We start from the raw sequence: 13753 nt of genomic DNA on the forward strand, positions 1-13753 counted from the left end.
ATTCATCCCCATATTCCCTGGATATGGGCAGTACCCACGCTCATAGTAGGCACTCAGTAAGTTATCTGCTGATTAGCTAATTACACAGAGATATACTTATAGCCCCAGAGAAGGCAATGGCACCCCACTCCAGTACTCTTGCCTGGAAAATCCCATGGACAGAGGAGCCTGGTAGGCTGCTGTCTATGGGGTTGCATAGAGTCGGACACGACTGAGCGACTTCACTTTCACTTTTCACTTTCATGCATTGGAGAAGGAAATGGCAACCCACTCCAGTGTTCTTGCCTGGAGAATCCCAGGGACGGGGGAGCCTGGTGGGCTGCACAGAGTCGGACACAACTGAAGTGACTTAGCAGCAGCATACTTATAGCCCAGTATGGAGCTTATTCATAAAGATTTTATGCTCTGTCAAAACCCACAGACACACACGGTAGAAATGTCCCCCAGGACACTGGTGTGTATGCCAGGCATTCTTTCCCCTGGTTCAGATGTCTCCTGGCCTCATCAAGGAACTCAACCCTTCTGGCTACAGTGAATGGATGGACTCCTCTCATGCATGGACAGCCAATCAGAGCCCTCTCTGGAACTTACTCTTTTCTGGGACTACAGACCAAAGGGGCATGTGAGCATGAGGCTGCCAGTGGAGGCAGCTTGCCTTGGACTGAAATCAATATTAGAGATGGAGAAAGAAAGCCGACAGAAAAACAACCCACTGAAGTGATCTGAAATAGCAATGATTATTTTTTGCCTTTAGCACCTTCCTGCATTTTTAGTTTATTCAGTCTCTTCTGCTGCTCTCTTAGCAAGGCTTGTTGTTCTATCTCCAAGGTGTCATTATCTCTTGGATCATCTGGGTACATAGATTTCAGATCAGCTCGCGTTTCTGAATCTGGTACAAAAATAAGTTATATAACCAAGTTAAATCTTGTTTCCAAATGAGATTTTATAAAACTTCACTATAGATAACATATGAATAACCTAAATTCAAAATCAAGAAACAATATAAATAATGAGACATCAGCAAAGTCAAAGCACATCATCATACAACTAATGAACATGAAATTAATATTCTTTAAATAAATACGTTTTCACAAACTCAACATTAAGGGAGCCCCAGAACAAGCAGCATCTTACTGCCACATACTCCATCCCAACTCTCCACTTCCCCAAGACACTACCCAGAGCCTGCAACCATGTGCAGGAGCATCCAAGCCATCAGTCAGTCAGATGGCTGTGACTCTGGCAGCTACCAGACACTGAATCACAGCTGAGCCCTCAAATGTACTGGAAAAACGAAAACATAATGTTATTGGCCAATTAATATGTGTAAATATCATGCCAAAAAACAAAAACAATTTTACAGGCTGGCTGGAGCTTTAAGAGGGATGTCATTTCTGGAGGAAATGACAGTCTAAGAATTCACCTATGGCACAAGTTCAAGAACATCACTGATCAGAATGAACATGTTAAACCTTAATTTTTAAATCTTGAGAATAAAGATATAATTCACACATTTAAAAAGTCTTTTGACCCATAGTAGAATCAAGCAGAATCCTGTGCCCCAACCTCCATCCCCTTTTATAGAAAGGCTGAAATCTCCCAGGCCTCCATGAGTCACCAAAAAGCAGGTTCAAGCAGCTAATGATTAGGACAACAAAGTTCCAGATTTGTGTCTGCTGCAATTCCTGAGTTGTTCTACAGATACTTTTAATTCTCACCAGAGGGAAAGTGCATGATGACTGTTCTGCAACCACAACATAAACTGCTCCATTTTGAGCAGTACTGAATTTATGGCTAGGACAATTCCAAGAACTGGCCTCAAGAGAATGGGATTAACGCTTTTGCTCATACTAATCAATATCTTCGTGGGCATCAAAGTAGTTGTAGCTTGTTCTGCCCATATATGTAAATGGGCAACTACGACTGCCAGCAGAGAGATGCTACAGAGCATGTCAACATCTCTAATACAGCATCCTGTGTCAGCATGAAGTTACAGAAAAGGGACCTTCACATGTGATCCCACAGAAACGGAAAGATGTTCTGACAAGTGGGGGTTTGTAAGCAGCTTTTGGCAGGAAAGAATTCTCTGCAGGTGGTCCCTTTGTCTTGTCACTAACCTTAAACCAGGCACCCCAAGTTCTACTTACCTCAAGCCCTAGCACACCTTTCAAATCTTTTTTTTTTTTTTGCTGTTAACAATTTTTGCTTTAATATATGAATTACATTAATACCTCACATTACATATATGAAGCCAAATTACACTAACTTAGTTGTTTACAACCTCAACTCTTACTCCCAGTACACATTCCAATAAATTTATTCTGTAAAAACAATACATTTTTTTGTTTTTGATTTTTTTTTTTACAGTAAACTTTTCAACTACTTCAAATCTTTTGATCACGCAATACCCTGCCTAATTTGTTGACTCTTTCCATATGTAGAAATGAGGAACAGGTGATTAACAGATGACCATATCTCTTCCCTAGCTTCCCCTTCAGTAATCTCCTAAACAAACCGTGTGAATCAGAGAGCACCTAAAGAAAGATCAGGAGGAGTCCACAAGCCTGCACAGATTGGGGGACGGCGAAGACTCTGACCCCCATCTCACTGATTAACTGAGATTACTTCCCTTCTTCCACTTAAGAACTTTCATGGTCCATCAGAATCTTCGGAGATGGTTTTGAGGGGGACAATGAGTCTACCATCTCCCTAGATTGTCAGCATTCTGATCGAAAACAACTTTCCTTCCTACCAACTTTTACAAGCATTGACTTTTTTAAGCAACAAGCAGCCAGCCAGACCTTATTCCATAACAACAGTGGAAAATGGGAACATGCTGAATATCTAAGAGTAGAAAATGACTAAAAGCAAAGTTAACAGAAGAGGCTCTGGACACATGGACTTGGCTTCACCTGACTTCCCCACTTCCAGACTGTTTCCTCTCCGTAAAAACAAGAGACATTAACAACTAAGTCATATGACGAATGAGGACTAGTTGTGATAACAGGGAAATGAATTTCCCAATTTTATGGTTTAAACCTTTTTGTTTTGAAGACCTACCTTCTTAAAAGTTAAGGACCCCCAAAGAGCTTTTATTCACCACTGTCCCACACATCACATTAGAAATTAAAACTAAGAAACTTTGAAAACATGAAAATACAAAAACACATTCTATCAGCTTCAGAGCAATGAAGTTATCACATGCCATATAACTTCTCAAAGAATAAAAATTGAAAGGACAAATAATGTCTTAGTTTATAATAAAAATAGTTTTGACCTCAAAAAGTCCCCTGACGAAATTCTAAGACCTACTGGATTAATAGAATGTCTGGCATATAATAAGTAATCAATAAATCATAGCATAAAAACTATGATATATGTAATTGATGACATGTATATCTAAGTGGAAAATAAAACTGAATAACATAATTACATCTAGCTTTTATCTTTTTCATTTTAATTAAGCTCAGAAAGACTAGTAAATATACCAAATATCAACTATTTTTATATTTAGGTGATTTGAGTAAAGAGATGTTTCCTTCTCTTTCTAAATTTTCAAAACTTCTAAAATAGATACTACTTTTAAAATGAGAAACAGAAGTAAACTCATCTGGTATAGGTCATATGACCACCATCCAACAGCCTGCCTCCTCTGCTCCCAAGGCTGCTCTGAGAGTGCTTCTGAATAAAAATCACATACAACACATTCTGGTTCCCCTACACATTTTCAGTCTCCCAGGCCTTTGTTACCCTGGCAAGCCAACTTCCCTAATTAGCTTTCTCTCCTCCTCCTTACTCCCTTCAACAATCCTTCATTTCCTCCGCTGCTCAGGCACTCTGCTCTCTTCAGCGGTTATTCCCTCCCTGCTCTATACTATAAGCCTCTGAATTCTCTAACAGCTTTCACATCAGTATCCTAACAAGTTCCTCCAGTTCCAGACCCTGTGATCCCCCCTTCCAAGCCATGCTTCTTCCAAGGGTTCTTATGCTTATTGCCTCCAACACCATGCTTCCTAATTATTCAATCCTCATTCCAAAGGTAATTGGCTTCTGATCCAATAATTCCACCAAAAAAGGTCTATTTGAGGTCACCGCTAACCTCTGATGCGACTGACACCTTCCAATATTCACTTTACACAACCCTCCTCCCTGGCAGACTCTGTTCCCTCAGTTTCAGAACTGACATTCTCCTGCTTTTCCTCCAATCACTGACTTTTTCTTCATCTCTTTCCCAAGCTCATCTTGCTGTCCATCCTCCACTAAATGCCAGGTGCCACTCTTCACACTATGTCACTGATCTAATCCACTCCTGTGGCTTTAAGAGCTGTATGCCCTGCAAAAGAAAATAACTACACCAAAGCTCTATCCCCACCAGACTGGTAAACTGAAGAACTAGAGTAATACAGAAGTTTTATTCATTATCACTTAAAATAGATACCATAAATGAAACTTTACTTGAGAAAAAGGATACAAATATCTTTAAAGACCCTTGAATATGGGTAGAACACTCTGGCTCTACCTTTAAAATAGCAGCATTCTTACCTCTATCTTTCAGCTCCTTAAAGTCATGAATATTCTGAGAAGAAGCAGAGTCTAAGCTCTTAGGTGACGGTCTTCTGACGGGAGCTTGTAATCGATGTCTGGCCATATCAAATACATCCATGGAACTTTCTCTTTTCCTATAGATAATAACACATTATGATAAAGGCATTTTTATGAGAAGAAAATCTGAGTTGACATTTAACTCCCTATACAAGAAATCTGGCATCTTTCACTACAGTGTATTATAAAAATTGATTCTAATAGCTGTTATTTCAATTCCCTGTATTAAAACAGGTAATTTACAAGGTCACTGTAATCTTTCAAAATGCTCAGAAGCAAAGTATCTTATTGGAAGAATAGAACGAATTAGCTTTACCTTAAAAATGTTCATGTAGTAGAAACAGTAGTCTTTGGTTAAAGAAATCAAGATTCAAAGACCAGCTCTGCTACTTACTATACATTTGACTGCATCATCTATGCCTAACATATATGAGGAACTCAATAATATGATGAATTAATTAATAAGAGATTCTTTTTGTGAAACTATTTATAAAACTGGAATAAAGAACCAACACTAAGATGTCTCTGATCACAATACACAGTGAAAACTACACCGAAGTAAAATATATTTAACCAATTCTTGCTAAATGATGGCAATTCTAACATATATTAACTTAAGTTAGCATACAGAATTTACAAGGTACTTTCCAATAAATATATCTATTTATTCTTCACTAGAATCTCATGGGGTAGAAATTATTATGCAAGATTTGCAAGTGAGAAAACTGAAAAGCTGTCTGGTTTCTCTTTCTTATAATGTTTTGCCAAAAAAGAGCACATATAGTCTTCAGTTTATGAATGAAAAGAAATAAAATGTCAATAATCCATTACATTTAATTGAATATGTATGTCTGGAATATGGAAAGTTGCAACAGTTAAGGCATTTATAACATCTTGAAAGTAAATATAGAAAACCAATACTGACCTATTACTTCAAAGTAGTTGACCGACTACAGAAGAATTCTTTGTTGAAAATTACCACCTTGGGTTAACATTCCATTACCTAGCCAGTCTATATCTTGACATTTCCTCACCTTGTTTACTTAGCCAGAACACGCCTAGAGAATGCTAACAAAAATCTAAGTGAAGCATAATTATGCAGGTTAACATGCTACATTAAAATCCTACCATATCCTGGACTACAGTCATAAATATCAGTATAATTGAATGCATATACAAATTGATAATATACAAATTGATAGACACAACAATAACAGATGTTTATGACTTAGTATATATACATGTGTATATTATCTAGCTATGTCCACCAAGAGCCTGGTTTATAGACACAGTTCTCCAAGAGGAACCAGGACTCCTTAGAGAAATGGCTGATTCCAAGGCAGAGGCAAGGAATACACAAGAGGATCCTGGAGCCTCCTGCAGCAACAGAGTAAAAAAGTGCTCAAAAAACACCAGGTTCCACCGTCCATGGAATTTTCCAGGCAAGAGTACTGGAGTGGGTTGCCATTTCCTTCTCCAGGAGATCTTCCCGACCCAGGGATTGAACCCGGGTCTCCCGCAGTGTAGACACTGTAGGCAGACGCTTTACCGTCTGAGCCACCAGGGAAGTAAGCAACACCACAAATAACACTGGATGATAACAAAAAAGTACAAAATAAATGTACATGAAACAACAGTGATATAAGTAAATGGTTGGATAACTAAACAAAGAGAGGAGAAGGAACATTCTTTCTTATAGAAGAATTCTAACAGAATTCTAAATATACATAGATGACACCCTCTCCAGGAGATAAAGCTTATTCCCAGAGTGTGCTAAACTTAGTGGTTCCATCATATGCACATCTTGTACCCCCTGATACAATGTGATGAGAAGGCTACCCTGTGTTATTCTTTCTAAAACCCCTTAACCCTGGCCTAATCATGAGAAAACATCAGACAAATGTAGACTGGGGGACATTTTATAGGACAGCCAGCTAATATCTCCCTAGGCTGTCACAGTCATAAAAATACGAGGAAAGATTGAAAAACTGTCCTGGATCAGAGAAGACTAGGAGACATGACAACTAAATGCAGTGTGGTGCCCTGTACTGACTAAATCCTGGAACAGAAAGAAGATACTGATAGAAGAACTGGAGAAATCCATAAAGTCTGGGATTTAGATTGTGGTTAATATTCCAATGTCAGCTTCTTAGTTGTGACAAACATCCTGTGAATGTAAGATGTTAAAAACAGGGAGAACTGGGTGAGGGGTCTATAGAAACTATGTTTGCAACTTTCCTGTGATCTAAAATTATGCGAAAATAAACTTTTTTTTTTTTTTTAAGATAAACACTCTTCAAAGAAAATGTGGTAGTTACCCACTTGCATTGATTTTACAAGCTACTAAAAGACTGCAACCTACAGTTTGAAGAATATTGCTTTAGAAAACTTATGAGGCCTTTTGGCAAAAACGATCGGAAGTGTTTGATAGTCTGTAAGCTATTTTGCTGGAACATAAATATTTCAGGAAACAATACACCGTTGAAGGAAAATATTTTAAAAACAGTTTTAAAAAGTAACTGTCTTTGGTTATTCCATCTCTGAAGTTTTCTCCTATTATTATTTTCCCTTCAAGGACCAAGCTTCTATGCCTGACGTTTTAAGACCAAAAAGGGGAGGTAAGGAGATTGTTGATTAATTGTCTAGTCTATGTCTATGTATGGATATGAGAATTGGACTATAAAGAAAGCTGAGCACCAAAGAGTTGATGCTTTTGAACTGTGATGTTGGAGAAGACTCTTGAGAGTCCCTTGGACTGCAAGGAGATCAACAGTCCATCCTAAAGGAGATCAGTCCTGGGTGTTCATTGGAAGGACTGATGTTGAAGCTGAAACTCCAATACTTTGGCCACCTGATGCAAAGAGCTAACTCATTGGAAAAGACCCTGATGCTGGGAAAGGTTGAGGGCAGGAGGAGAAGGGGACGACAGAGGATGAGATGGTTAGATGGCATCACCGACTCAATGGACATGGGTTTGGGTGGACTCCAGCAGTTGGTGATGGACAGGGAGGCCTGGTGTGCTGCAGTTCATGAGGTCGCAAAGAGTCGGACACGACTGAGCTAATGAACTGAACTGAACTGAGTCTATGTCTTCTTCAACTATCACTTTCCTATCTTGGAATTCCTTATCACCTAGATTAGCTTATGAAGCAACTTCTGACTCCATCTGAGTCCTAAACTAGTCAATTATTTTTCACGCAGTGATTTCTCTGTAGTAAGACAATCTGTCCTAAAGACAGAGCTTGAAGAACGGCCTGTTCCCACTACTGATTTGTCACTGTCTAATCCTATTAAAAATGTCATGGTTAGGGATAAGACTCTTGGTTTGCCGTAAGAAAGTCCTACTTCTTTCTTTTTTTCTTTCTTCCTCCTATCAATACGACCACTGTCATCACCACTGCCATAAATACATTACTGGCAGTACAGAGGGACAATTAAAACGCTCAACTTAAATATTTTATATTTGGTTAAATCAATATTCATTAAATATCCCATATTTTCACAGTGAATAGATTTCACAACTGTAATGAAACATTTTATGAAGGCAACTTTATCTACATAAAATTCAAGAATGTGAATTAAATAGCATATTAGCTAAAAGAAAGAGCTCTTGTACCAAAAAAAGAAAAGAAAGAAAATATACCATATACTACAAACACAAATAGACTAAAGAAATCACACATTATTTTGTATTAGTTGTACTGAGTCCCTCCCTTGCTTGTTGCTTGTGAAATGTGCTTAGTCATGTCTGACTCTTTGTGACCCCACAGACCACAGCCTGCCAGGCTCCTCTGTGCATGGGTTTCCCAGGCAAGAATACTGGAATGGGTTGCCATTTCCTCCTCCAGGGGATCTTCCTGACCCAAGGATCGAACCCATGTCTCCTGCGTCTCCTGTATCAGCAGGCCAATTCTTTACCACTAGAGTAAGTGAGTCCCTCCACTAGACTATAATTATTTAGCTTATTTCTTCTGGGGGGATGGGGGTGGAGAGCTATTTTCAATCATTACAATTTCACCAATAATCCACTAAACACCTTTTTCAAGCTTGCAAAATTCTAATAGATGTGGGTTTATGATAATTAATCCTGTTCCAGAACTGTAAAATTGCTGGACAGATTCTGATTCCTGATTCTGACAGAAAAGAATACAAGAACAGACAAAACTATGGAATTCAGAACTTGCCTTATATGAACGTCGTCGTCACTATCAATGTGTAGTAACCGCCCCTGCAGACGTCGCTCTTCACTACGAAGCTGTTTTCTCATTTCTGATAATTCCATAATTACATTTTTTTTCTCCTCTGAAAATTCCCATCAATAAGTGAAAAATAAGAGAGGTACATGAATAAAAGGTTAAACACTAAACACAACCTGACTTATAAAGCTAAATGCTCAGTTATATTTTTATGGAAAGTTATTTTTAAGGCTTTATATATAGATGTATTGTATGGACATTATTAAGCATTAATAATAACATTAACCCATAAACACACTTCTGACAATACAAGAATTTCAAACATTTAGAAACATTCCTGAGGGGAGGGAGAGACTGCCTTCCCCTATTAAGGAGCAGCAAAATGGAGTTCCTTTGTCATGATACACAAAGGAAGGATGTGTATGATACACAAGGTTACAATTCTGTAACCTTGATTGTGTGGTAGTTACACAATTTACACATGATAAAAATGCACAGAACTACACACAAAAACACATAAATTAGTGTAAGTGAAACCAGACACAGGTCCATAGAGCATGCCAATGTCAATTTCCTGGTTGTGATATTGCACCACTGAGGGAAGCTACGGGGAGGATGCACAGCACCTCTCTGTACTATTTTGCAATATTCTGTGATTCTTATTTTTCAGAACAATAAAAAGTTAGAAAAAAGGAAACAGTCTAGATTACAGGTTTAATAGTCAGCTCTACCTTCTGCACGAAGCTGGTTTTTCCTGGCAGGTACAGGAGGAGATTGTGCCATGGACATGGAACTGTCCTGTTTAACAATCAAGACAAAGATAAAGTCAGTATATGTCTTCCCTACTCAGAAGCTTTAAAAGAGGAACTAAAAAAAAAAAAAACAGATGAGGAACCAGATTCCCAACCAATCTATCTATAAACTTACCTATATCTGTTTTTTCTTCCCACTACAATGGGAGCGGCCTTGCCCCAGCCAAAGACAGTACACTCACCTGTGCTCTGTATCTGACAGGGGACCCCCACCTCCTCCATCCCTGACTCTTCTTTCTCTACCACCTTTCTATCAGGCTGTGCTTAAAAAACTAACCTCACCCTTCATCACTCACTATCTATCATCCATTCTCTCCTTCCTTCACAGCCATTCTTTAAAAAAAAAAAAAAGTATGTGCAGTAGTATGGCACCTGCTTCCTTATTCCCATTCACTCCTCACCTCAAAGCCACTGCCTTTGCAGCTCCTACCAAGTGATCCCTCAGCAATGCATTCTATGGGCGTTTTAAGCCCTTGTTTTACTTGGCCAGTAGCAACTACTATCATTGACACTTTATTTCCTTGTTCTAAGTGGTGATAATTCTCTACTGTTAGATCCTCAGCCCTCTACTTCCCCTGAACACACATGAGACAATCATACTACTTAGACAGTAATGTTAGTAGTTTGCAAACTACAAATCCGGTGCAGAGCTCCTTCCTTGGCCACGACCTGTATTTTCAACTGCCTACCCTATAAAGTTGTCATTGACTCTGACCCACCACACAGAGTCAATATACCACTATCTGTGTTTCACAAACATCTTGAAGTTGTCACCCTTTCTCAGTTCTTAATGTCACTGCCACTGTTTAGGTCCTCAAAATCACATCTGGGCTTCTGCAAAAGCATCTTAACTTTACAGTTTTGCTCCACCTCCATGATGCATCTCCATACCACTGCCTGAGAGAACATTATGCAAGACAACCACAGCCGTGTCATTTTCCTACTTAAAACATTACATAAACACCATACATGACCACAGACCTACTAAATCAGAACCACAGAGGGTGGGGTTGAGGAAGACATTCTAATATATTCCTTTGTCTATTCTAGTAATTGGCCTCTCTGATATCCTATAGAATGAAGTCAAGCCCCCTAGCACTCCATACAACACCCTGCATATGTTCTAACCTTCACCTCCCCTACCTCATGGTCAGGCATTATCAGGCCAGACCAAACCATGTATTCTCCATGCTGCCACGTGGCTTACAGTTCCCTCCAAGATTCTGCATGTGCTGGAAGTTGCTCTTCCTCATCCTCTTTTTGGCAAATTCCTACTCACTCTTCAAGAGTCAACTCAAGGATCAACCCTTTCTGGAACATTTTCCTGGCTGTCTTTTAATTGTAATTCAGTCTAAAGTACAAGGGACTTTATTAGTGTAACTACAACTAGCTAGTAGATATATTATCAAAGAAAAAGCCTTCCTGAGGGACCTGAACAAGAGCCACATCCTAAATTATGAGCTGTCAAAAGAATTTAAACTTCGGGGCACCAAAGTTTAATCATTTATAAGTATTACCATTTACAACTGAAGAAACAGACAAATTAATGTAAACATTACCTATGTTTCAGATCTGAAAAAAAGTAATCTAGCTAATTAGGATGAATAAGAAAATCTCATTCAATCCCCTTAATCTTAGATGAACAATCAAAAGAAAAAACATATACCTGAGTAAAGGAAGTTATAATGCTGTCAACTGAAGGAGGTCTTTGGAGTCTGCTTGCAATCTTATTCTGAAGAGCAGGAACCACAGGAGAAGGCTGTCTCAAGTGCTGATGTGGGGAGAGGGGCGGGAAATATATATATATATATATATGCATATACACACATACTCCCCAACATATGTCTATGTGTATATACACATACCCCAACATGTTTGTGTGTGCATACACACACATATACATGTATACATACACATATGCAAACACACACAACCCTAATAGTTAACAAGACCACCAAAGAGGTTCGGACTACTATTGCTTTAATTTAATAAAATATTTACCAAAAAATCTATAAAAATATTAGATCACTATGTTGTGCACTCAAAACCAATATATTAATATTGTAAATCAACTACCGTCCATTAAAAAACATATCTATCCAAGAAGTCAGAAAATAAACTAGGTAAGATCAAGTATATTGGTTAGGATAAACAAATGGATTTACATATCCTTATTAAAGAATATGACTATCAGATTAGGATTAAAAAATTCAACAAACTGAAGTAAAGCAATGGCATACCAGATATCAGGAAAGTAGCAAAAACAAAAAAAATATAGCCAAAGTAAAAAACTGTCTTAATAATAAAAAGAAATAGGATAAAACAAAAAAGAAACAAAAATCCTTTCTGGGAAAATGATATAAAGCAGCTCAAATCAGTCTCTAAAATCTAGATTCCCTTGTCACCAGGAACATCAAGGGTCAGAGCAGAGCTCTGCATCTCCATGAGAGAAGAAAACAGGGTTTCAGATCATGGTGTAATAAAGCTAATAGCTCCCAACTTCATATTAAAATCAAAATGCTGGAAACACAAATACTCCCAAAAAAACGCAATAATGATTGGCTGGGTAAAAATATAAATGTGTATTTCTAAAGGTGGATGTTAAATTGTTCATTCTGCATAGTACAAAATCAAATATTACTTTCACTAATGACTAATACAATTAGAAATATAGAGAGACAATATTTAAAAAGAAACTCTAGGTGACCACAAGCAGAAGTATAGCAACAAATTAAACCTTCTAAAGGACTGCAAAGAATGAAGCAAAGAAAGCATAGTCCACATAACAAACAATTAACTGTCAAGGAAACAAAAACAAACAAAAAAGTCAGAAATTCAATTAATATGATCAAATACGTTGGCTATGATAAACATAAATGGATTCAATGTCTCATTAAGATTATAACTCAGATTAGGATAAAAAACAAATTTCAACTAATTAAAATATACAGACTAAAAATTAAAAATGCAGACAAAAAAGTAAAAACTAAAAGAGTAGACAAATATATTTTAGGCCTACATATATTAAAAAATAACAGCTAGCAATGATAATTTCAAAATTGAGGGTAAAATGCATTAAAAAGAACAAAGCTGCTCTAAAACTTTCTGATATATCACAATTAAACTATAAACAGTCATAAAATTACATATCCCTATATGCAGGTCAGGAAACAACAGTTAGAACTGGACATGGAACAACAGACTGGTTCCAAATAGGGAAAGGAGTATGTTAAGGCTGTATATTGTCACCCTGCTTATTTAACTTATATCCAGAATACATCATGAGAAACGCTGGGCTGGAAGAAGCACAAGCTGGAATCAAGACTGCTGGGAGAAATATCAATAACCTCAGATATACAGATGACACCACCCTTATGGCAGAAAGTGAAGAGGAACTAAAAAGCCTCTTGATGAAAGTGAAAGAGGAGGGTGAAAAAGTTGGCTTAAAGCTCAACATTCAGAAAATGAAGATCATGGTATCTGGTCCTATCACTTCATGGGAAATAGATGGGGAAATGGTGGAAACAGTGTCAGACTTCATTTTTCTGGGCTCCAAAATCACTGCAGATGGTAACTGCAGCCATGAAATTAAAAGACGCTTACTCCTTGGAAGGAAAGTTATGACCAACCTAGACAGCATATTGAAAAGCAGAGACATTACTTTGCCAACAAAGGTCTGTCTAGTCAAGGCTATGGTTTTTGCAGTAGTCATGTATGGCTGTGATAGTTGGACTGTGAAGAAAGCTGAGCGCCAAAGAATTGATGCTTTTGAACTGTGGTGTTGGAGAAGACTCTTGAGAGTCCCTTGGACTGCAAGGAGATCCAACCAGTCCATTCTAAAGGAGATCAGTCCTGGGTGTTCTTTGGAAGGAATGATGCTAAAGCTGAAACTCCAGTACTTTGGCCACCTCATGCAAAGAGTTGACTCATTGGAAAAGACTCTGATGCCGGGAGAGATTGGGGGCAGGAGGAGAAGGGGACGACAGAAGATGAGATGGCTGGATGGCATCGCTGACTCGATGGACGTGAGTCTGAGTGAACTCTGGGAGTTGGTGATGAACAGGGAGGCCTGGCGTTCTGCGATTCATGGGGTCGCAGAGAGTCGGACACGACTGAGCTACTGAACTGAACTGAAGCATTTTT

At 38.2% G+C, this 13753-nt stretch overlaps 1 protein-coding gene across 50 annotated transcripts in view; it reads right to left on the bottom strand.

Annotated features, from left to right (window-relative positions):
* CSPP1 (centrosome and spindle pole associated protein 1) overlaps positions 1 to 13753 on the bottom strand; it is a 110451-nt gene that overhangs the window by 14926 nt on the left and 81772 nt on the right. For 39 of the 50 annotated variants that reach the window (XM_086336708.1, XM_086336709.1, XM_086336693.1 and 36 more), the window contains 5 exons: positions 11277 to 11381; positions 9530 to 9596; positions 8787 to 8904; positions 4543 to 4679; positions 749 to 889 (listed from right to left, as the gene is read on the bottom strand). In XM_086336708.1, coding sequence (XP_086192834.1) covers positions 749 to 889; positions 4543 to 4679; positions 8787 to 8904; positions 9530 to 9596; positions 11277 to 11381 — 568 coding nt within the window. The remainder of the gene's footprint in view (positions 1 to 748; positions 890 to 4542; positions 4680 to 8786; positions 8905 to 9529; positions 9597 to 11276; positions 11382 to 13753) is intronic. The other 11 variants (XM_086336681.1, XM_086336669.1, XM_086336706.1 and 8 more) reach the window with 2 other exon arrangements.

The sequence above is a fragment of the Bos grunniens genome, chromosome 14, assembly GCF_055505025.1.
Source record: "Bos grunniens cultivar Pamir isolate PY7600 chromosome 14, Bosgru_T2T1.0, whole genome shotgun sequence".
NCBI classification, from domain to species: domain Eukaryota; kingdom Metazoa; phylum Chordata; class Mammalia; order Artiodactyla; family Bovidae; genus Bos; species Bos grunniens.